This window comes from Hemitrygon akajei, unplaced genomic scaffold, assembly GCF_048418815.1.
Source record: "Hemitrygon akajei unplaced genomic scaffold, sHemAka1.3 Scf000047, whole genome shotgun sequence".
Lineage (NCBI taxonomy): Eukaryota > Metazoa > Chordata > Chondrichthyes > Myliobatiformes > Dasyatidae > Hemitrygon > Hemitrygon akajei.
Window position 1 is genome coordinate 3,999,339 of NW_027331933.1, and position 24,902 is coordinate 4,024,240.

Genomic DNA, 24,902 nt, shown 5'->3' on the forward strand with positions numbered 1-24,902 from the left:
AGTGAACGAGAATGGAGAAGAGAATATCAGCTCAGTGATGGGTCGTCCCAGTGAGTTTGAGCAAAAGGAACAGTCTCTGGGCAGCTTCTTCAGCCATTCTGTAAATTTCTGGTTTCGGTCATTAGCAACAAAGCACTGACTATGGAAATTACAAATCAGAATATTATTAGAGTCACACAGCCCAACAGATCTGAAAAACGCCCTTCGGCCCTTCCACTCAGTGCTCTCATTTTTTTTGTTTTTACTGCCCATTTCCATCTACCTACACCTTAACCTTCATACACCTCCCATCTATGTTCACATCAAATTTCTCATTAGTGTCTAAATTGAACCTACATCCACTGGCAGCACTTGCCACACTCTCACCAACATCTGAGAGAAGATTTCCCCTTCAGAGTCCCCTGAAAATATTTCACCTTTCACTCTTAGCCGTCCAATACGGAGGGAGAACGATGACGGGGCAGAGAAGGAAGGCACGAAGACACGAAAGTGTCGTGAGTGGTGGGAGTGAGGAGAGGGAAACAGAGGGGACTGTTTATATTTATGATCTTTCAAAAAAATGTAATTGTTTGAACTTACTTGCTGCAAACTTACTAACCATAGCCTATACATTCTCAGCGTCTGATTCCCCCTCTACCCGCAACTTCTCCCGTCCGACCACTCACCCCATACCCATACGTTCACCTATAACCTCTACACACACACATCGACATATCCACTTCGCCCCAATCACCAACCCCGCTTGGGGAACCACAACTAACTAATCCCACTGACCGAACTCGGGCGCAAAGCTAAAACCGGGGCTGCCGGACCAGAAAGCCCGGAGCCTCCAGTACTCCGGCACAGCTCGGGCCCGACCATTTCCGAATGTCACTGGCAACCGATTGACACAAACCCGGGATCACCCGCTACTTATACTGCCATCCGAAAACGAGAAACAACGGCGACAGCTGCGATCGGCACCGCGCCTGAATTTCGCAGGAGGTGAGCCATCGTTGTTGGTGGTTTGAACATCGCGGCCTTTGTCCGAAGGTCCACGCAGCGCCACCAGTGGCCGAATGCTGGATCTACAACAGAGATGTAAGTCACAAACACCGCGATATCTGCAGATGCTGGATATCCAAAGCAACACACACAAATTGCCGGCTGATCTTAGCAGATCAGGCAGCATCTATCGAAAAGAGTAAACAGTCGACGTTTCGGGTTGAGATACTTTCTCAGAACTGAGAAGGAAGGGGAAAATATCTGAATAAATACGGGGCGGGAGAGGAAAGGGCTAGCAGGTAGGTAACAGACGAAGCCAGGTAGGTGGGAAAGCTCTGGAGCTGGAGAATAGGAGAAAGGAATGAGGACGTGGACCCAGGGAGAAGTGATTAGCAGTTGAAAGGTCCCAGAGGAAGAGAGGGAGTGGGAGGGAGGGAGGGGTGAGGCGGAATTTTTTTTTTCACTGGAAGGAGAAGTCAATGCTCATGCCATCACGTTGCAGGGTACTCAGACGGATTATAAGGAGCTGATCCTGGACCCTGAATGTGGCCTCATTTTGGCACAAGAGGAGGCGATGGGTTGACACGCCGGAACGGGAATGGGAATCGGAATGAAAATGTTTGGACACCGAGAAATCCCGCTTTTAGCGGATGGTTCAAATAATAATTTAATATTAAAGCATGTATCCATATACAACTCTGATTTTTTTTCTTCTCTAGTGAACAACGAAACAAAGAAAGAGAATGACCGCCGTTCAGAGAGAAGCAACCCTCCTGTACACAAAAAAAGAACGGCATCCAAATCGTCAACGTCCAAAAAATCCTGTACACTTGCACAAAACGCGACGAGAACATCGACTCCTCCTTCCTTAAAAATAAAACCCTACCCCGCACAACAGCGGAGGAGCCGGTGTCACCAGTGTGGAGGCGGCCGCATCGGGAGCAGCGGACACAACAGGCGACCCTGGAAGATTCACAGGTGAAGTGTCGCCTCACCTGGAAGGATGTTTGGACAACGGAGAGTGTTCGGCCGTCCGGCCCTTTCACTGTGACACCCCGAGCTCCACATCAAATCCGTCCAAACGAATCTGGGCGAACTTTAATGACCAACAAACTTATTTTCTCTCAGCGATCAACTGTCTGAATGATTCACTAACTTCGAGAGGAAGGGGCATCTATGGTTCACATTGTCAATCGTCTCCTGCCGCCGGAGTCTAGTGTATCGCTGAGAGGTAGGAGGAAACCGCTCGTCCCATCGGTTTGATGTCAGCTCGCAGGGGGAGGGAGGGATCCCGGCAGAAGACGGAGTGGAGGGGGATTTTATTGAAACGATACCGGTGCTGTACACAGGAAGTTTGTCCCAGTACAGGCAGGAGGGTTTTATGAGGAGGGTTTATGTCTGAGCCCATGGTGGAGGTGAGCAGAGGGATTCACCACCGGTGGGAAAATACCGAAAGATTGTTGATCTCCAAGTGGGGCCAATGGTCTGGGAAAAATGGGGATAGAAGTGGTATGGGGGGGGGGGGAGGCACAACGATGGAATGGACCGAGGTCTTATTGAATGGCAGGATGGGCTGGAGGGTCTGAGTGGCCTGCTCCGGTTCCTGTTCTCTGTGTGTTTAAAGGGTTGGAATAACCAGAGCCTTCCTGGGTCTGCAAGATGTCGCAGTGTGTGTTGTAAGGACCGGTGCTTGTAGCCCAGTTTTTCCCAAACTGTGTCAATAATTTGGCCGACGGACCAAATCCAACATTTCCAACTCTCTTGTAGACACGAAATGTATATTTATATACTGATAGACACAAATGTATGTTAATACATTGTTAAGGACATAAAACATATCTCTGCATTGTTAATGAGATTTCTATGTCTGTTATTGATACGAAGTATATATCTATATATTGATCATTGTATAAAACCTGAATTTAATGACATAAAACACACTTCCATATTGTTAATGACACAGTTGTATAATTTATGTTCCGTGTGTTATCTGAACGTACTTGCCCGTGAAGCTGCTACAAGTCAGTGTTTCTCTGTATCTGTGCCTTCCCGTACTTAGAAACTTTGTAATGAATTCGACTGGACCTCACAAAACTCAGTGAAATTTCATTATCAACTTGGCACTTCGGTGGGAGAAATGTAAAGAGACAGTACACTGTTAAATACAAGAACCTGAACATTATAGATGAACAGAGGGAACTTGGAGTCCAAGTTCACCGCTCCCTGAAAGAGACTGCACAGACTGACAGGGTGGTTAGGAAGGCAAATAGTATGCTTACGGTTATAGTCGAGGCTTTGATTTTAAATGTCAGGAAGTTATGTTAATGCTCGAGTTAGGTCACATCTGGAGTATTTCATACAGTTCTCGTAGCCTCAATCTGGGAAAAATGTCGAGGCTTTGGAGTGAGTGCAGACAAGCTTTACCAGGAATTTTCCTGGATTACAGGGCATGCATGATTTCTAAGGGTAAATGCCAAAGGTTACATTTGGTTGTCCCAGCTTTTCCACTTTAGGATCATTTATATTATAGTATGTGCTATTAATTCACTAACTGTCTATTTCTGTAGGACCATCCCTGATGTGTTCTACCACATAGTTGTATCTGCTCATTCCATGTCATGTTGTTCATATTGTGCCTGTATCTTATCAATGATTATATATCAACAATCCTTCTCCTACTGTCTCCTCATTGTGCAGTGTGTTGCCTCACTGAGTTATTTCCGCTATCAGTGTTTGTTACCGAGAACCTGCAGAGTATTTATTGAATGCAGCATGAGGTAAGGTAAAGACAGCAATTACAATTTTAGTTTCAACGTTATAAAATAGCCGTTGTGTCAATTTTATATCAGGACACTTTACAGGAGAATGTCAGGGAAGCAGCCTGACACGTGAAGTTTAATTGAAGTTGGTTAATGCAACAAGACAATGATCGGAAAGACAAGAGTAAATAAATAAGACAATGATTTCGAATTTTGGAATGGCCGAACCAAAGCCCTGAAGTTAATACCATAGGAATGTTACGGAATAGCCTGAATCAGCAGTTCAGGCACGGAATCCCACCAACATCCCAGTGTTGAAGCGCATGGATTATGTGTACTGAATTATTCCTGTGTTGGAATGAAGAGAAAACTAATGATGATCCCTTTTCCCATCTGGTTCCATCTGCACATTCCCCGCGCAGCTTGTTTAAACTCTGTCCAGCCTGTAACCCACCACCTCAATGATATATATATATATATATCAACCATTTAGTTCAACCTCTATCCAGCCTGTTTCCCACCTTCTCAGTGATATATATCAACTATGTTGTAAAACCTCTGCCCAGCCTGTATCCCATCAGCTGAATGATATCTATCAACCATCTTATTTAACCTCTGTCCAACCTGTATCACACCACCTCAAGGATATATATCAACCATCTTTTTCAACCTTTGTCCAGTCTGTACGGCCCCACCTTAATGATATATATCAAACATCTTGTTAATTTCTTGTCAGTCTGTATCGCATCAATAATTACAACCTTAGTTTCAACGTTACAAAATGGCGAAGTGTTAATCTTGACAGCTTTTAAAGTAACTCTGTTATTTCTTTGTTTGTCATTATTGGAGAGCCACTTTCTCTGTTGCCAGGGTAACAGCCCATGTGACTTGCAGGGAGTGGTGCACATTTTTATCGCTCTCTGGTCACGGTCACTCAGTGAGAGACAGCGGCCTCCGGAGCAGATGTAACAGACTGATAGTGGGGTGGGGAGGATGATGTAAACCTCGACTGTATTAACCCTGTGCTGGAATGCAGAGAAAACTAACGAATGTGTGCATTGCATTTGTGCAACTTTGTTCAGGTAGTCACAAACGTCTTGTCATCAGTCAATAGTTGTGCATCATTTAAAGTAAAAAGAGAAAAAGCTGGAAACGTTCAGCAGATCGGGGAGAAATTTGAACAGTCCCAGTTCTGATTCCGGGTCTTGCACAGTTTCTCTTTCCAGAAATCTAATCTGATGCAACAAGAGTCCAGCACTATTATTTCATTTTTTATATTAAAATCGTTTTATTCCTGTTAGCCTACAGGAAATGTGATGGCCAAATGTGCTGGGCAAGAGCACATTTAACAATAAAATAATGATAAATTGAATTCAGTTTAGCTGCTGGAGACGATGTAAACCGTATCCCCGGTATCTGTTGACTCACTCCCTGGTTTTACAGCCCGATCATTGGTCCAGTCAGATGATCATGAGGCTCTTGTTCTTCTATGGGTTGGTGGAGTGTTAGTTTTTGAACGCCGATTGGCCGAAACATCGCATCATATTACCGGAGTAAGGAGTCCTGGGAGAGTTACTGTTTAGGCTGTAATCCTTGAAACTACTACTGCCTCCTCATTGTCAAGTATTTTGCTTCACTATCGGTGTTTGTTACCTAGAAATAGCAGAGGATTTGTTTAATGCAGGATAAGGTAAGGTAAAGACAAACATTACAATTTTAGTTTCAACGTTATAAAATAGCTATTGTGTTAATTTTATATTAAGACACTTTACACGAGAATGTCAGGGTAGCAGTCTGTCAACTGGTTTAATTCAAGTTGGATAATGCAACAAGTCAATGATCCGAAAGACAAGAGTAAATCGATAGGGGAATGATTTCAAAAGAGAATTTCGTTTTTGGAATGTCCAAGTCAAAATCCTATCGTTAATCCCATAGGAATGTTGTGGAATGGCCTGAAGCAGCAGTTCAGGCAAGGAGTCCCATCAACATCCCAGAGTTGAAGCAGTTTTGTAAGGCAGAATGGCCTAAACTTCCTCCTAGCCGATGTGCAGGAAGATCAGCAGTTACCAGAAGCACTTATTTGAAGTTATTGTGTGTCGTGGGGGTGGGGGGGGGGTGGGGGTGATCACACCAATTATTGAAAACCAAGGTTCACAGACTTATATTGAACAAGTACATGTAATATTGAACCATGTTAATCTTGACAGAACGAGACTCAGAGCGTTTAAAATTGAGACCGTTTCTTTCTTTTTCGGTCATATTTGGATGGCCTCTTTCTGCATGCCAGAATAACAGCCCATGTGACCGGTAGGGAGTGGTAAGCATTTTTATCGCTCTCTGGTCACTGTAGCTCAGTGAGAGTTAGTGGCCTCAGGACCAGATGTAACGGACCGATAAAGGGTTGGGGAGGATGTTGTGAGCATTAACTATGTGTACTGAATTATTCCTGTGTTAGAATGAAGAGAAAACTAATGATGATCCTTTTTCCCATCTGGTTCCATCTGCGCATTCCCCGCACAACTTGTTTAAACTCTGTCCAGCCGGTAACCCACCACCGCAATGATATATATCAACCAACTTCTTCAATCTATGTCCAGCCTATATCCCACCACCTGAATGATATATATCAACAATCTTGTTCAACTTCTGTCCAGTTTGTATCCCACCACCTCAATGATATATATCAACCATCTTGTTGAAACTCTGTCCAGTCTGTATCCCACCACCTCAATGATATATATCAACCATCTTGTTCAGACACTGTCCAGCCTGTATCCCACCACCTCAATGATATATATCAACCATCTTGTTCAACCTCTGTCCAGTCTGTGTCCCACCACCTCAATGATATATATCAAACATCTTGTTCAGACACTGTCCAGCCTGTATCCCACCATTTCAATGTTATATATCAACCATCTTATTAATTTCTGGCCATTCTGTATCGCATCAATAATTACAATTTTAAATTCAACGTTACAGAATGGCGAAGTGTTAATCTTGACAGCTTTTAAAGTAACTCTGTTATTTCTTTGTTTGTCTTTATTGGAGAGCCACTTTCTCTGTTGCCAGGGTAACAGCCCATGTGACTTGCAGGGAGTGGTGCACATTTTTATCGCTCTCTGGTCACGGTCCCTCAGTGAGAGACAGCGGCCTCGGGAGCAGATGTAACAGACCGATAGTGGGGTAGGGATGATGTTGTGAACATTGACTCTATCCACTGTATTAGCCCAGTGTTAGAATGAAGAGAAAACTATTGAATGTGGGCATTACATTTGTGCAACTTTGTTTAGGCCGTCACAATCGTCTTGTAATCAGACAATAGTTGTGCATTATTTAAAGTACAAATAGAAAATGCTGGAAACGTTCAGAAGATCGGGCAGCATCTTGGACAGTCCCAGCTCTGATACTGAATCTTCCACAGTTTCTCCTTCCGCGCATCCAATCTGATGAAACGAGTAAAAATTTTATATTAAAAACATTTTATTCCTGTTATCCTACAAGAAATGTGATGGCCAATTGTGCTGGGCAAGGCCTCGTTTAATAATAAAATAATGATAAATTGAGTTCAGTTTAGCTGCAGGAGACAATGGTAAACGTATCCCCGGTATGTGGTGACACACGACCAGTTTTTCCAGCCCTATCATTGGTCCAGTCATCACGTTCCCGTTCTGCCATAGGTTGATGGAGTGTTAGTTTTTGAATTCTGATTGGTCGAAACACTACATCATATTATCGGAGCAAGGAGTCCTGGTAGAGTTACTGTTTGGGATGTAATCCTTGGAAACTCCGGACTATGGAGCTCTCAGTATTTGGCATTTGGCCAAGGTCAGTAATACAGATTTGACACGATGTTTCTCCTTCCAAATGATTCGGTAGTCTCGGGCACCTGGACATTGGTTGTGGGTATATCCCTGAATACATCACTTGCTGTGAGATGTGAGGACGATATGCGAGGCTTCTAGTGTCGGGAAGTGACAGATTCAGCTGTGTGACACTGTGAGGGTGGGTCATGGGATATCATAGCTTTCGATCTAAGTAAATTTGATAGGGGATCAACCGGCCCAAGTTTATATAGTGCTGATCAAGTATTTCTGGTCTGGGGGTTCAGTGTTCAAACCGTATTTGGAAATTCCCCCTCATTGTCACCTGTCTGTCAGGCAGTGGAAATCTAACGGATTTTGATGATGGATGTCTGCGGTAAAAACTTAAAATGTTTGAAGTAATTCTAATGAAATGTGTGAACCTGAATCGTCAAATTTGGTCGTCTCCCCACAGCTGTTCCTTACCTGCTGAATGTTTCTGGTAATTCCAGTTTTGTTTTTATTACATTCACCCTGGAATGGTTTAAATTTCCTGAAATGGGCCTGATTTAAACTGGGAATGGAAATGGCTCGTTCTGTGATAGGAGAACTGTGAAGAAACCACAACTTTTCCCAGTAAGTTATCCTGGTACCAATTTGCCTGTTGTTCCTGGGAATGTGTCCAGTGCAGTTGTTGCTAACAAGGTTCACATGAATAATCTCAGGAATGATCGGCTTTATGTATGAGGAGTATTTGATGAGTCTGGACGTGCTCAGTGGAGTTCAGACGTTGGGAGTGGTGTGGGGAGGTGAAGTAAACCTACTGAATGCTGAAACGCCTCGATACAGTGGACATGGAGAGTCTGCAATCTGAGAGCACAGTCTCAGAGTAAAGACGCTTCCCTAAACATTGAGATGAGAAAAAACTCTTCAGCCAAAAGATGGCTGCTGTGTGGAAATTGTTGCCGCAGAGTGTGGCTGAGGCTTCGATTTGCATATATTTATGGCAGATTTAAATATTTTCTTGATTGATCAGTAGCTTCAGAGTTAAAGGATGAGGGCAGGAATATGGTGGTGGAATAAAACTTATGGTTTAATGGTGAGCAGACTCGTTGTATCGAATCATCTCATTCTCCTCCTACATCTTGTGTCTGACCATAACTGAACGATGAGTCCTTTGTATCCCAGATCAGGTTTTGTGAAGTGCGAGGGGCAATTTCAGATTTGTTCATTGAGATCGTTATATTTGTCTTCAACATTTAAACTTCGTTAGGCAGAAATATTTTGTTCTCCTTTGTATTGTTAATGTGCTTTATTATCCGTCTGGTTAAAGTTAGACCTGCGGTGAGAGATTTATTGGATGAAAAACCGACAACTGGAAGCAAAATACGACTGAAGACGAGGGAACAGCAACAAGTGAACCGGCCCGAGGACTGAGAGCATCAACTGGAGAGGACCCATCTGACTCGGAGATTCCAGTGATTCAGTCAGGAGAAAGTTTGGTGAGTCTCATTTACTCAAACATTGCCCCGTTAGACATTACATACCTGTACGAAGGAAGTTGGGAAACAGTTGGAGTGAGACTGAATGTGCCCAGAAGAACCAGTTATGCCTCTGTCAGACCCAGTTGCAATTTCTCCAGGTCTGGTAATATGCTGTCAGCAGCTCAGCCCTTTAAAGCCACTCACATTCCCTCAGTGTTTGCTCATTTCAAGGTCTTGCATGTTCTGAAGTAGCTTTTGGTCAGTTGTGAGTGTGGAGAGGGAATCAGAGTGGGTTGCTTATACTTACTATCTTTCAAAAAATGTAATTACTTAAATTTACTTTCTGCAAACTTACTACCTATACCCTGTACAGTCTCAACCAAATTATTGATATACGTCACTAAGGACGGGACTCGAGTCGAAGAAACAGCCCCTCATCGTCACCCTCTGCGTCCTACCACCCAGCTATTCCCAAACTCTGGGGCTCTGTAACAAACTCAATGTTAACAGCAATATTAGACTGTAATTAATATAAAAGATTTGTTGCTTCCTGAAAGAACACGTCTCCTGTCTGATCCAAAGGGAAAGATCCTTTGTTGTTTAAAACTTGATTTTCCCCGGCACCCGTCCTCCCCGGTCACGCTGCGTCCGCTTACCCACACGACCCCATCCTCCCCACACCCCACAAATAACCCAGCATCCTTCCCATCGTTCACCCCACAACCGTACACGTGGAGAGATCCCCTTCATCCACATCCACTCTCTCAGCTTGGGTATCATAACTAACTGTTCCCACATTCCCGGCTCGGGCGCAAAAATAAAACAAGGGCTGCAGCATAGGAGAACCCGGACACCCCAGAAGACTGGCTCAGTCCCGGCCCTTAGCTACTGCAACCGACCGTTGATTTTCACAAACCCAAGATCCGCCCCTTCCTAAGCGCCGGCCGATCAGGAGAACCGCCGGCATCCTCTGGGTTCGGCACTGTACTCTGATCTGCAGGAGGTCCCCACAGCGCCACCTGTGGCAGGACGTCGGAGGGAAAACACAGAGCGTTCGGGTGTCGGTTCATTCACTGTGATACACTCCAAACTTCACAACAACTCCTTCCAACCGACTTTCGGCGAACATTAACGACCAAGAGATATAATCCCTCTCATCGATCAGCTATCTGAATTATTCGCTCACTGTCGGGGTGCTTAGATTGCCGGGACACAAGGACTGCACGGACGAAAGGTCTTCTGTTAACTGATAGAATCTGTGTTCCCCAGCTGGCAATTCCGGTTTTGTGATGATGATGATGAATACTTACACAATCAATATTTTTTGAATTTTGTATATGGAATTGTTTTAGATCACTTTAAATAGATGACCTTGATGAAAGAGTAATCAGAAGAAAGCCTCACCTGAAGTACGCCTTTCCTGCTTCCTCACCACAAAATTCAGCGTCATAAGTTTGCAAAGGAGCATCTAAACAAGCCTGATGCATTTTGGAAACAAGTTCTGTGGACTGATGAAGTTAAAATTAAACTTGTGGCCGCAATGTGCAGAGGTATGTTCGGAGAAAAAAAAACGGACAGCCTCACGACCAAGAATAGTGAAGAAATATAGCAATATAAAACCATAAATAATTAAATAATAATGTTAATCCTGCCAAGTGGAAAAATAAGCCCAGGACCAGCTTATTGGCTCAGGGTGTCTGACACTCCGAGGGAGGAGTTGTAATGTTTGATGGCCACAGGTAGGAATGACTTCCTATGACGCTCAGTGTTTCAACTCTGAATGTAACAGTGTTACATCTAATGACTGAATGTACTTCTGTGCCTAACCAGTACATTATGGAGTGGATGGGAGACATTGTCCAAGATTGCATGCAACTTGGAAAGCAACCTCTTCTCAGACACCACCGTCAGAGAATCCAGTTCCACCCCCACAACATCACTGGGCTGACGAATGAGTTTGTTGATTCTGTTGGCGTCTTCTACCCTCAGCCTGCTGCGCCAGCACACAACAGCAAACATGATAGCACTGGCCACCACAGACTCGTAGAACGACCTTAGCATTGCCCGGCAGATGTTAAAAGACTACAGTCTCCTGAGGAAATAGAGATGGATCTGAACCTTCTTGTAGATAGCCTCAGTGTTCTTTGACCAGTCCAGTTTATTGTCCATTCGTATCCCCAGGTATTTGTAATCCTCCACCATGTCCACACTGACCCCTTGGATGGAAACAGGTGACACTGGTGCCTTAGCCCTCCTCAGGTCCACCGCCAGCTGCTTAGTCTTTTTCACATTAATCTGTAGATGATTCTGCTCACACCCTGTGACAAAGTTTCCCACCGTAGCCCTGTACTCAGCCTCATCTCCCTTGCTGATGCATCCAACTATGGCAGAGTCATCAGAAAACTTCTGAAGATGGCAAGACTCTGAGTTGTAGTTGAAGTCCGAGGTGTAGATGGTGAAGAGAAAGGGAGACAGGACAGTTCCCTGTCGAGCCCCAGTGCTGCTGACCACTCTGTCTGACACACAGTGTTGGAAGATCACGTACTGTGGTCTGCCAGTCAGGTAATCAATAATCCATGACACCAGGGAAGCATCCACCTGCATCACTGTCAGATTCTCACCCAACAGAGCAGGGTGGATGGTGTTGAACGCACTGGAGAAGTCAAAAACCCTGACCCTCACAGTGCTCGTCGGCTTGTCCAGGTGGGCGTAGACACGGTTCAGCAGGTAGACAATGTCATCCTCAACTCCTAGTCGGGGCTGGTAGGCGAACTGGAGGGGGTCTAAGTGTGGCCTAGCAATAGGCCAGAGCTGCTCTAGAACAAGTCTCTCCAGTGCAGAATTTCATGAAAAGAACACCTCCCCAACTGTTAATCACGCGGGTAGATCGATCATGCTTTGGCCTTGTGTTGCAGCCAGTGGCACGGGGAACCTTTGCCTGGCAGAGGGAAGAATGAATTCAATGAAATGCCGGCAAATTCTGGAAGCAAACATCACACTGACTGTAAAAAAGCTGAAGGTAAAAAAGAGGATGGCTTCTACAACAGGATAATGATCCTGAACACACATCACAATCCACAAATGAACTATCTCAAGAGGCGCAATCTGAAGGTTTTGTCATGACCCTCACAATCCCCCGACCTAAATATCATCGAAAATCTTTGGTAGACCTCAAAAGAGCAGTGCATGCAATACGGCCCAAGAATTTCACAAAACTAGGATCCTTTTGCAAGGAAGAATGGGCGAAAGCCCCCCAAACTCTTAACTGGCTCCCGAAAGCCTATACATGCTGTGATATATGCCAAAGGGGTTGTTACTAAGTACTGACCATACAGGGTGCCCAAAGCTTTGTTTCGGACCCTTTTCCTTTTTTGTTATTTTGAAACTGTAAAAGATGGAAATAAAAAAAAGTACTCTTGCTAATGTTAAGTACCCGTGGGTGTCGTGTAGCTGTCACGTGACAATGATATAATTGATATTATGCAGGAGATGAGGTAATGGTCTTGTGATGGGGAGTGACGTCATTTTCCCGCCAGTGAGAGAGTCCTGTGATAGTTTTTTCCAACCGGGTATAAAAGGAGAACCCCATGACGTGGGCAGTTCTGTGACGTGGGCAGTTTTCGTATAAAAGTGGAGTTTTATTTTCTGCCTTAAGTCTCAAAGGTTATTGTTGGCAGTTTCGATATATTACTGCCAGTAAAGTCAGTGGAGAGTGAAGATTCGTCAGAGTTCGGACATACTGAAGGATTTGGAAAGCTAAGGTCGACGGTGAAACAGATTCGACCTTTGTTTAATCTTCGCACGAGGAAGTAGTAACTTGTGTCCGTGATAATTCATGCTTTGCCAATAAAAAAGAGCAGTGAGTTGGATACAAAGCTTCGGCAAATAAAGGTCAGTGCCTTTTAAGCCATTTATTTCCTTCGATCGTAAATCCTCCGGGAAAAGCATACTGCAGCTGGGATCAGCAGTAACACAGCGAAAGAGAATTTAACACCTTTCAAGAAGTCTCTCCTTTTAACTGCCTGTGTAAAACTTTGGACCTTCGCATTATTACTTTATGAACTGTTTTCGCATTACCGCTTTAAGAACTGTTCGAGCTGCCGTATCGCAGCTGACTTCCGGTTATGTAAGTCGTTTGTTTACTTGTGGGTTTTTACTGTGTTTAATAAATGTTTTATTTCTTATAAGAAAAACCTGGCTCAATTATATATTCATTGTTGCTGATTTGTAACACTTAAAATATTAAATAAATGTGTCAACTTTAACATTATGCCTTTTGGAAATCAGTTAATCTTTTACTCGCTTAGCAATTCATAGTAACAGAAATTTTGACCGGGGATCCCAAACTTTTCCATGTCACTGTGCCTATCTAGAAGTCTCTGAAATGACCCTATTGTGTCCCCCTCTAACATCTTGCTGGCAGTGCATTCCATGCACCCACCAGGAGCTGCACGACATTCCCCTGTACCTTATTCCAAGCACATTAAAAAATATAACCTCTCGTGTTAGCCATTTCAGCCCTTGGAGAAAGCTTATGTCTATCCACAAGATCAATGTCTCTCATCATCTTATACACCTCTATCAGATCACCTCTCATCCTCCGTCGCACCAAGGAGAAAAGCTCAAGATCACTCAACGTATTCTCACAAGGCATGCTCTCCAATCCAGGCAACATCCTTGTAAATCTCCTCTGCACTCTCTCTACAGTATCCACATCCTACCTGTAGTGAGGTGAGCAAAACTCAACACAGTCCTCCAATTGAGGTCTAAATAAGTTCTTACATAGCTTTAACAATCGGGTGGATAGTCAGAGGCTTTTTATCAGGGCTGAAATGGCTAACACGAGAGGGCACACAGTTTTAAGATGCTTGGACGTAGTTACAGTGGAGATGTCACCGCTAAGTTTTTTTTTACGCAAAGTGGTTAGTGCGTGGAATAAGCTGCTAGCGACGGTGCTGGAGTCGGATACGATAGGGTCTTTTAAGAGTCTCCTGGATAGGAACATTGAGCTTCGAAAAAATAGAGGGCTATGGGTAACCAGAGGTAATCTCTAAAGTAAATGCATGTACGGCACAGCATTCTAGGCCGAAGGGCCTGTATTGTGCCGTAGGGTTTCTGTGTTTCAGTGTTTCAATGTCTCACAGGTCTTGAACTCAATCCCACAGTGGATGAACGCTATCAAACCATACACATTAAAACACTGTCAACCTGCGCAGCGGCTTTGAGTGTCTTATGAACACAAACTCCAAGATCTCACTGATCCTCCACACTGCCAAGAATTTTACCATTAATAATATACTCTGTCTTCAAATTTGATATCGCAGGTCACCGTCCTAAAAGCAGAATTCGAACCATCTACAGCAATCTTTTGCCTTCTGTGAGCAAGCCAAATCTGGATCCACAAAGCAAAGTCTTTTGGATCCCATGCCTCATTACTGTCTGAAAAAGCTTTGTCTGCGGAACCTTATCAAATGCCTTACTAAAATCCATATGCACTACTTCCATTACTCTACCTTCGTCAATGTGTTCTGTTGCATCCGCAAATAATTCAATCAGGTCCGTAAGGCTTGACCTGCCCTTGACAAAGTGATGTTGACTGTCCCAAGTCAGATTACGTGTCTCCAAATACTCATAAATCCTACCTCGAAGAATCTTCTTTCCCAATTTTCCCATCACTGAAGTAAGATTCACTGCTCTATAATTTGCTGGGTTATCTCTAGTCCCTTTCTTGTACAACGGAACAAGGTTTGCAACCCTTCAATTTTCTAGTATTTCTCCCCAGCATATTAATGATCATCGTCAGCGGCTCAGCATCTCCTCCCTCGCTTCCCACTGTAGCCTGGGATATATCTGCGACAGTCCTGGAGACATATCTAACTTAATACCTTTCGAAAGCTCCAGCACATCCTCTTTCTGAATGTCAATACACTCAAGTAGCTCAGAATATTTAAAATAAACGACAGATTGAGAGACACCTGTTGTGAATGTAGCGTGATTTCTAACGAACTCAAGTTGTCATTACAAATGTTGATGATATGTATTCGATCCCTTATTAGCAATTAGCAAACATACAATCGCAAATGTCATGTCAGCGGATTTGAGAGGATAATAACAAAAGATATGACATCCAGCAAATATGTAACAGATTTCCCTTCACATTGACCACACCCCCACTGATGCGAACAGTTACCATATAAATATCACGATTAAGCAACGCAGGATAGAATGCAGGTAGAAAACAGATACATGGCTCCTACACTCAGGCTCAGCTTTGATACAGTGCCTCCCAGCTGAAATGTTAACATACTGACTGTCTTGTTGAATGATTCCAGTATTTTGTTTTACTTATTTTAAAGATGTTTTGCAGCTAATATTGCCAATTAATGTTTGACCCACATGTTGTTACTTTTTTTTTGTTACAGAGCAGCATAAACTAATCACACCTGGTCTCAAAATGGATCAAGGTGCGGGCATTGGAGGAGTTCCACTGATGTCCACATCGGGAAAGGCCTCGGGTATTGTGGCAAATTATTTTAATTTATAAACACTCTGATGATTCTGTTCTGGGTTTAATTCAATATCTGCAATTCACAAACGATTTGTGAAAACGGAGCAGAGAGATGAGAGAGAGAGTTAACATCTCTGGGGGAAACACAGTCACACGTGGAAGGAGTACATTTACCGTCTGCTCCTGCTCCTCTGACAGATTGTGATGCACATTAAAATAGCGAGTTACTCCAGAAGACAAGACATTCTGCAGATGCTGAAAGTTTTGGGCAACGCAAAGTCACACAGAATATTGGCAGAACTCAGCCGGTCAGGCAGCATCCATGGAGAGGAATAAACATATGACGTTTTCGATCATGACCAGGGGAATACGAAGTAATGTGGCAATATCTAGAATTTCCGTCCCCTCATTTCCAATCCGATGTAGGGCCTTGGCCTGAAACATTGATTGTTTATTCTCCTCCATAGACGCTGCCTGACCTGCTGAGTACCTGCAGAATTTTGTGAGATATCCCAGAGATTTTCTGAGGAAGGGGTTGACCAGGCAGGCAGACAGTAACCCAGAGCAAAGCGGTGGTGATGGGCAGTACCAGGAGAGTGATGGTGATATTCTCAGCAATAAGCAGAGTCCTTTCCAAACAGGGAGGTATATTCGCAGAGACACGGAAGACTAGCCTTCAATAACCTCTCCCAAACACCCAGCCCGACCGGCACCACGCACCCCCCCCCCCCCACCAGCCAAAGCCCCGTTCCTTCCCCCCATATATATATTTCGAACTGAGCTTGGTGATCTTTAGGTTCGAGAGAGAAAGTGGCTGCCCAATATAGTGTCAGTAATTTCTTTAATTTTCCCCATTTTCCCCACAGGTCCGAGCTCAGTGATCACCGAGCTCCTGGCAAGCTGGGATGATTTCCAGCTGCTGCAGTTGACGGACTTCTACCGGGACAGGCTGGAGCAGGCGATGGAAAGAGGGGTGCACAGAGTGAGCCTGGCGTTAACGGCCGAGAATCAGTTCAGCGGAGAGGAACATCGGGTGAGTGGGAGGGAGAATGGGTTTGAATTTTCACACATCACAGGACTGATGGGTGTCGGAACTCTCACTCAACGGATAATAAAGCATAAAAACAAATCAGAAATAAATATATATAATTCTTAAAGATTTGAATCAGAAGGAATGATTGAAAGAGGTGCAAACACAACAGTGGCGGCTCAATGCTCAGAGCGGGGGGAGCAGGGAACAATTGTATGAGGTTGCAATAAAGGAGTTTAAATGGAAATATGGTAGGAATTTTCATTTTGAAAAGACCGTGCGGCGTGACGGCAGGACGTCAGTGAGAACCGGGGCATTATCACTGGATGCCACAGGAGCTCCAGTGTGTTCTGTTCTGGGTGGAGATGAGTCTTTTAAAATCTGTAGCTGTAAACAGTGTGGATCGGGTAACACTACCGCGTTGTCATGTGTAATTACTGAATAAACCTCCACTGGAAAAGGCAAAGGAAAGGTTTCAGGTGTCAGCCGGTAATTTGCTGTCATGTTGGACACTGGCGGACTGAGGAGCTGAATCACATCATCTTTTCTGCAACTTCTCCGAGACTGCTCACTCTGTTATAAAAACCTGCCTGACTTCTTTCTTCATCTGTGATCGTCATTTTATGATTTCTATTTTACACGGTCAGATCCGGTGAGGAATTATTTATGGATTTGGAGCCACGTCAATGAAGTGGTCACAGACCAGTCAGGATCTCATTAACTGGTGGACCAGGTTCACAGTGAATGTCCCTCCGTGTGCTCTGCACTCAGAATGTACAGTCCATGTCCAGACAGGATCAGCACCCGTCCGGGTGACTGCTCAGTGTGATCCCGTTACAGAGCACATCATTTACTTCTCATTCTCTGTGTGAATCTGTCAGTCCCCAATATGTTCTCCGTTACTCTTCACAGAAAATCTCTGATCTCGCTGATAAGGGAGAGCGGGCGGTCAGTTCTAAACTCCTCCTGAGCCTGGTGATGGAGAAAGGCTCCCGCGCCCGGAGGGTGATGTGGGAAACCTTTGTGAAAATGAGGATTGGAGTCCCAAAGTTTGACAAAATACTGAAAGAAATACAGGAACATGGTGAGATAATATCAGATACTAATTTAATTTTGGAATCAAGAATTACATACTTAATAACTTGACACATTTCAATTCCTCAAATTGTTTAAATCTGAACAGGTTGTGTTCCGGTCCGTCGACCCGTACCGGAGATTCCCAGGGAACTGAAAGGTAAGTTTGATGTTGTATAGGGCCATGTCGTTGTTGAGTCACGGGGATTTGATCGGGTAAATGTTCCACCGTGACACAGCGCACAGTGAGACACATGGAAAAATGTTTGCTGGAGGGAGAGTTTTCACAGTACAGTATGAGGAAAAACGCAGAGAGTTGGAGGCTTTGCTGAAAGGGATCACTCCTCTCTGGGTCCTGCAACTACAGATCCCTCCACCGGGGTCAGAATGGAGAAGAGGGCAATCTGAGGAGCAAAACTATGGGAAATTTCTTACTCCGAAAGGTGAAATTATATCCCTACAACCACCCAACCCCCGGAATAGCCCTCATCCTAAATCACTTTTCTAAACTCCCTCATCTCCTACAGGATATCATTCTTTTTTAGAATTGGGAATCCATTGAAGTTCCCGTCGCAGAATAACAGTGACAGCATCCATTTAATGAGAAAAGCAGGTAACACTGCAACTAGTCCTGACAAAGGGTCTCGGCTCGAAACGTCGACAGCGCTTCGCCCTATCGATGCTGCCTGGCCTGCTGTGTTCCACCAGCATTGTGTGTGTGTTGTTGTTTGAATTTCCAGCATCTGCAGATTTCCTCGTGTTAACACTACAACTAGTCTGTTTATTCTCATAGCAGCATATGAAACCCACTCTGTTCACATCTGCAAATACTGCTAAAGTTATCCCGTTCAATTTCCCACTTAATAATCCTGGGAATTCCATCAGGACACAGTGTTAGTGAGGGTGTGATGGGGGTCAAATCCTCAGCTCAGTCCACAGAAGCTGAAATTGATGTGATGTTTGATGGACACTGTGGAAGGGTGAGAGATGGGAGTTAGGGCAGAGAAACCGAGGGTTGTGAGCTTGCGGCAAAGAGGTGGAAAGGACTGAAAATATCTATAAATAATACTGTAATTAATTAAATTGTGACCGTCTGGATAAGAAACTCACTACATCCGTAAGCACTTTGTGTCGGTGAAAATGGAGCCCAGCGCAGTCCATGGGCTCAGAGATCGTAAGGTTTCATCATCGCAGACTGAGTTGGATCACTCAACTGCACATTTAACAGAGGAGAGAGCGAAGCAAAGAAGGTATTATAAAAATTATTAATCTTACATTAGCCCATGTTTTAACTGATAACTCGATGCCCTTGAACAGTAATATAAGGAATCTTGGCCAACACCCTCATTCAGTCTGTTTCATTTCCAAGAACAAAGTCCAAAAGATGTTAGTTTTGAAATGGGATCAGCGACAGGTTACTATCGATGCAATGCTCCTCAGACAGGATGAAGAGGTCAATACTCCCCAATGCCATTAGGCTTTACAATTCTACCGCCAGGACTTAAGAACTTTTTAAAAGCTATTATTAATGCTTTTTGAGATAGTGATTTAGATGTATATCATATTTTTTACTGAGTTAAGTATTGTACGTAATTAGTTTTGCTACAACAAGTGTATGGGACATTGGAAAAAAGTTGAATTTCCCCATGGGGATGAATAAAGTATCCATCTATATATCTATCTAAAGTTTTCAAACTGCTCTCGTTTCTGTCACCAGTGTTAATGCTTTTCCAGTCCACATTCAGACAATAAAACCCCTCCATTTTCCTGCACTAAGGATTTGGTAATTCTCGACAATTTGCCTGCAAACTTGTTCTTCAATGTTCTTCATGCTGTTTGCCGAGGGAACTGTCACGGCAGTGAAATTCCCACATCTATTTCGGAATATGAAACATATTCTCTCCCTGATTATTGAACAACATTATTTCTACCACTGTCACATTCTCTAAACATTTCAAAAATCTAGGTTTTCCTACTGTTTCTCCCGAATACTTGATTGTAATGCCCACACACTCCTTGACAGGGTCCTGAGACCCCAAGCACACCTGGTAGGGCGTTGACACACCGTGAGACAACACACATCCCTGACAAGGTCCTGACACACTGTGAGACCCCATACACCCCTGGCAGGGTCCTGACATATTGTGAGATCCTACCCACCCCAGTTAGGGTGCTGACATACTGTGAACTCCGCACACACCTGACAGGGACCTGTTACACTGTGAGAGCCCACACACCCCTAAGAGGATCCTGACAGAATGTGGGACCTGACACACCTCTGACAGGGTCCTGACACACTGTGAGACCCCACACACTCCTGACATGGTCCTGACACCCTTTGAGAAATACTCACGCCTATTAGGGTCCCGACACAGTGTGAGACCTCACAAAACCAGACAAGGTCCTGACACACTGTGAGAACCCACGCATGCCTTTTAGGGTCCTGTCACTCTGTGAGACCCGACACATACCTGAGAGGATCCTGACACACTTGGCAGATTCCTGACACACTGTGAGACCCCACACCTCCCTGGCAGGGTCCAGACACACTGTGCGACACAACACAACGCTGACAGGGTCATGATACACCGTGCGACTCTGCACACACCTGAAAGGGTCGTGACACACGGTGAGACCCCTGACACACAGCTGCCAGGGCACAGACACCCTGTGAGAACTCACAAACAGCTGACAGGGTCCTGACACACACAGAGACCTCACACACCCCTGACAGATTCCTGTCACACTGCGAGACGCCATACGCCCCTGAGAGGTTCCTGATACACTGTGAGACCCCACACAAACTTGACAGAGTCCTGACACACTGTGAGACCTCACACCCCCCTAAGAGGGTCCTGACAGGAAGTGCGATTAGATGCACCCCAGGCAGGGTCCCCACACACCTGTTACGTACTGACTCACTGTGAACCCCACATACCCCTGACAGACAGTGAGACCCCACAAAGCCCTGATAGGTTCCTGCACATAGTAAGACCCCACACACACATGACATGCCCTGACACACTGTGAGACCCCACACACAGTTGACAGCGTACTGACACACTATGAAACCCCACAGATCCCTAACAGAGTCCTGACATACTGTGAAACCCCACACACACACCTGACAGGGTACTGTCACACTGTCAGATCCCACACACCCCAGACATGTCCTGACACACTGTGAGAATCCAAACACCACTGTCAGGGACCTGACGCATTGTGAGACCCCACACACCCCTGACAGGGTCCTGACAGGACGTGAGACCAGACACTCCAACTGACAGGGTCGAGACAGACCGTGAGACCACGCACATTCCTGGCAGGGTCATAACACACTGTGAGACCCTACACACGCCTAACAGGGTCCTGATACACTGTGAGACCCCACACACCCCTGACAGGGTCCTGACACACTGTGAGACCCCAGACACACTTGGTAGGGTCCTGACACACTGTGAGACCGCACACACCCATTTCAAGGAAGTGACACACTGCGAGATCCCACACATCCCTGACAGGGCACTGACACACTGTGAGACCGCAGACACACCCCAGACAGGGTCTGGACCCACTGAGAGACCCGATACACCCCTTACAGGGTACCGAAACACTGCCACACCCCACTCACCCCAGACAGGGTTCCGACACACTGTGAGACACCACACAGCCCTGAGAGGGTCACAAAACACTGTGAGAGCCCCCACACACCGGACAGGGTCCTGACACACTGTGAGACCCCACACAACCCTGTTAGGTCCTGACACACTGTGAACCGCACATAGCCCATAGAGGGTTCCGACACAGTGCGAGACCCCACACACCACCGATAGGATCCTGTCTCAGTGTAAGACCCCAAACACACCTAAAAGTGTCCTGACACACTGTGGGACACCGCACATCCCTGACAGTGTCCTAAAACACTTTGTAACCTCACACAACTTCCAGCGGGTTCTGACACACTGCGAGACCCCATACAACCCTGAAAGGTTGCTGACACACTGTGAGACACACTCACGCCTGTTAGGGTCCTCACACACTCTGAGAACCCACACATAACTGACAGGGTCCTGACGCACTGTGAGAGCCGACACATGCCTGTTAAGGTCCTGTCACACTTTGAGACCCGACACACACCTAACAGGATCCTGACACACTGTGTGAGCCAGACACTTCTGGCAGGGTTTTGACACACCGTGAGATATCACACACCTCTTGCTAGGTATTGACACACTGTGAGATACCGAACACACATCACAGTATCCTGATGCACTGTGAGACAGTTCCTGACACAGTGTGAGTCGACACACACTCTTGGCAGGATCCTGACATACTGTGAGACCCCAGACACAGCTGGCAGGGTCGAGACACACTGTGAGATCCCACACACCCCTGTCAGGTTCCGGAGACACTGTGAGATCCCACACACATCTGACAGGGTGCTGACACACTGTGAGACCCCACACACCCATCCAGGGTGTGACAGTTGTGCGAGGGTGTCCAGTACGGGACAGTCGGGTGTCAGTAAACTACCAGGGAAATACTCACCTTCACAGCACGATTAATATGGAATTGTGATGATCTGGTGTTTATCTAGACCAGGTTTCCCTGTCCAGTCAGGGGTCTGTTAATTGGATTTACTTTACTACACGAATATCCATTGGTGAACCCAATTAATGCAATGGCTTTGAGCTAACTCTTGTGTGCTTAAATACTGAGCTCTGAGTTGAGGCATCTAACAGTTTGTCCACTGTCTGTTCTCATGGAAGATGTTCAACAGAAACACAAGGAGACTCTGCGGGCACAAACTGAAACACTGAGAGTGAACACGATCCTGATGACGGGGAAGGTGAATGTTTTCCAGCTGGTTGATCGATACGCTGAACTCACGGTCATTTCTACTGTTCGAGATCGGAGACTGGTGGAACATGAGCTGCTGGCCAGAGGCAGAGACCACGAGGAGTGGAGAGAAACACATCTCCGTGGACTCCTGGAAAAACTCCGGAAGGTTCAGTTGTTCCAGAGCAGCTTTTCCCGGAGTAAATCCAAATCTGGGAGTTCGGCAGCAGTGGCCGGAGTCCCGGGGATCGGGAAAACAACAATGGTACAAAAGATCGTTTATGATTGGGCCACGGGAAAAATATACCAACAATTCCAGTTTGTCTTCAGTTTCAAATTCCGGGAGTTAAACTCCATTAACTGCACAATAAACTTGAGGGAACTGATTCTGGATCAATATCCTTACTTCAGGAATATACTGAGAGAGGTCTGGAAGAACCCAGTGGGATTGCTATTCATATTCGATGGTTTGGATGAATTCAACGACAAAATTGATTTTGCTGACAGTCAGAGAGACACAGAACCTCAGTCCACATGCACAGATCCTGAATTCAAGTGCAAGGTGTCTGACATTATATACAGTTTAATCCAGCACAAGCTGCTCCCAGGGTGTTCAGTGCTTGTGACCACCCGCCCCACTGCGTTACATTTATTGGAAAAGGCAGAGATCAGTATCAGGGCTGAAATCCTGGGATTTGTTGGTGAGGAACGGAAGAACTATTTCATCAGACATTTTGAAGATCAGACGGTGGCGGCAGCTGTCTTCAAGCATGTGAAGGAGAACGAGATCCTGTACACCATGAGCTACAACCCCTCCTACTGCTGGATCCTCGCTCTGGCACTGGGCCCCTTCTTCACACAAAGAGTCAGGGACCCGCAGCGAGTTCCCAAGACCATCACCCAACTGTACTCCTACTATATTTACAACATCCTGAAAAATCACGGCCGTGAGATTGAGAACCCCCGTGATGTGTTACTCAGGGTTGGTCAGATGGCCTTCAGAGGAGTGTCCGAGAAGAAAATTTCGTTTACAGATGGAGATTTGATCAACCACAATCTGCAGCCTTCCCAGTTCCTGTCCGGGTTCCTAATGGAGCTTTTGGAGAGAGAGGATTCTGCCCGGTGTGTGGTGTACACATTCCCACACCTCACCATCCAAGAGTTTGTAGCTGCAGTCGCACAATTCCTGATCCCAGATGGCAGAGACATTATGAAACTCCTCACTGAAGCCCACTGCGTGAAGGATGGGCGATTTGAGGTATTCCTCCGTTTTGTTGCTGGTCTCTCCAACCCAATGACAGCTCGGGGCCTGGAGGAGTTTCTGGGTCCATTTCCTCATCAAACAACCTGCCGGGTGATTGACTGGGTACAGGAGGAGGTTAAACGCCAGAGTAGAAACACGAGGAGTGAAGCTGGTAAAAGGAGACTCCTAAACACATTGCACTACCTATTTGAGTCTCCGAATCGTGGACTTGCTCAGACCGCACTGGGATCTGTGAAAAAACTTTCATTCAGTGAAATGACACTGACCCCGGTGGACTGCGCGGTCCTGTCTCATGTCATCGGACTCTGTGATACAATAAAACACCTCAACCTGGAGAACTGCCACATTCAGTGTGAAGGAATTCAGGGGCTGGGACCCGAGCTGCACAAGTGCCAGAAGTTGAGGTAACTTGATTTATCTCTCACTCTGAACTTTGAAACTCTCATTGTGTTGTTTCAATGTAAAGGAATTTCGGTAAATTTGTAGTAAATCTGATTGTGAAGAATTGTGACAAATACCCAGGGGATCGGTCAGTAATTCCCCCAGGACGGGAGGGTTCTGTGGTTTCTTGTGAAGGGATGTTGGAGACTTCATCAGATCAGTGAAGAATGGTAGTAAATCACAGGAATGGCCGTGTTTCTCGCTGCCTGTGACACGTGCATTGACAATGTACCTTCTCACTGTTACTGTCACCCAGACCGACACTGACTGCAGTAGGTGGGTCAGAGATTCACACCCCCTTCCCGGTCAGGGACAAGAGACCGTCAGCAGATTGTCCAAGTGAGAAGGAGAGAAATACCTTTGTGAGATTGTCCTCCCCTGCCCTTCCCCGTGTGTGACTTTGCTCACTTCCAGATACGAAAAAAGAGAGGGCGCATCTCCTCGGGGCCTCTGTTCAGATCCAACAAACACGTACAAAAAATTTCTGCATACTCTCGTCTTGTAGGATTATCGTTTACCCTTGGAATCCTCTTGTGGGACCTCTCATCCCAATCCCCCTTCCATTCTTTGGAATCTTGCCCCCATCCCCATTCCTCCTGTGGGCTCTCTATTACTCTTTCCTCATCCTCCTGTGCGATGTCTTTTCCACACACCCACACACCTTCCTGTGAGATCGCTCTTCCCCATCCCCTTCCTTCTATGGATTTCTCTTCCCC

At 45.5% G+C, this 24,902-nt stretch overlaps 1 protein-coding gene across 6 annotated transcripts in view; it reads left to right on the forward strand.

Annotated features, from left to right (window-relative positions):
• Positions 1–1,727: 1,727 nt before the first annotated feature.
• Positions 1,728–24,902, forward strand: part of LOC140720827 (NACHT, LRR and PYD domains-containing protein 3-like) — a 33,633-nt gene continuing 10,458 nt past the window's right edge. Inside the window, exons 1-7 of one of the 6 annotated variants that reach the window (XM_073035670.1) lie at positions 1,728–2,215; positions 8,880–9,048; positions 15,453–15,545; positions 16,405–16,571; positions 17,481–17,652; positions 17,752–17,802; positions 22,412–24,149. In XM_073035670.1, coding sequence (XP_072891771.1) covers positions 15,485–15,545; positions 16,405–16,571; positions 17,481–17,652; positions 17,752–17,802; positions 22,412–24,149 — 2,189 coding nt within the window. In that variant the 5' untranslated portion in view covers positions 1,728–2,215; positions 8,880–9,048; positions 15,453–15,484. Of the gene's footprint in view, positions 2,216–5,306; positions 5,439–8,879; positions 9,049–15,452; positions 15,546–16,404; positions 16,572–17,480; positions 17,653–17,751; positions 17,803–22,411; positions 24,150–24,902 lie in introns of those variants that run through there. The other 5 variants (XM_073035671.1, XM_073035668.1, XM_073035667.1 and 2 more) reach the window with 5 other exon arrangements.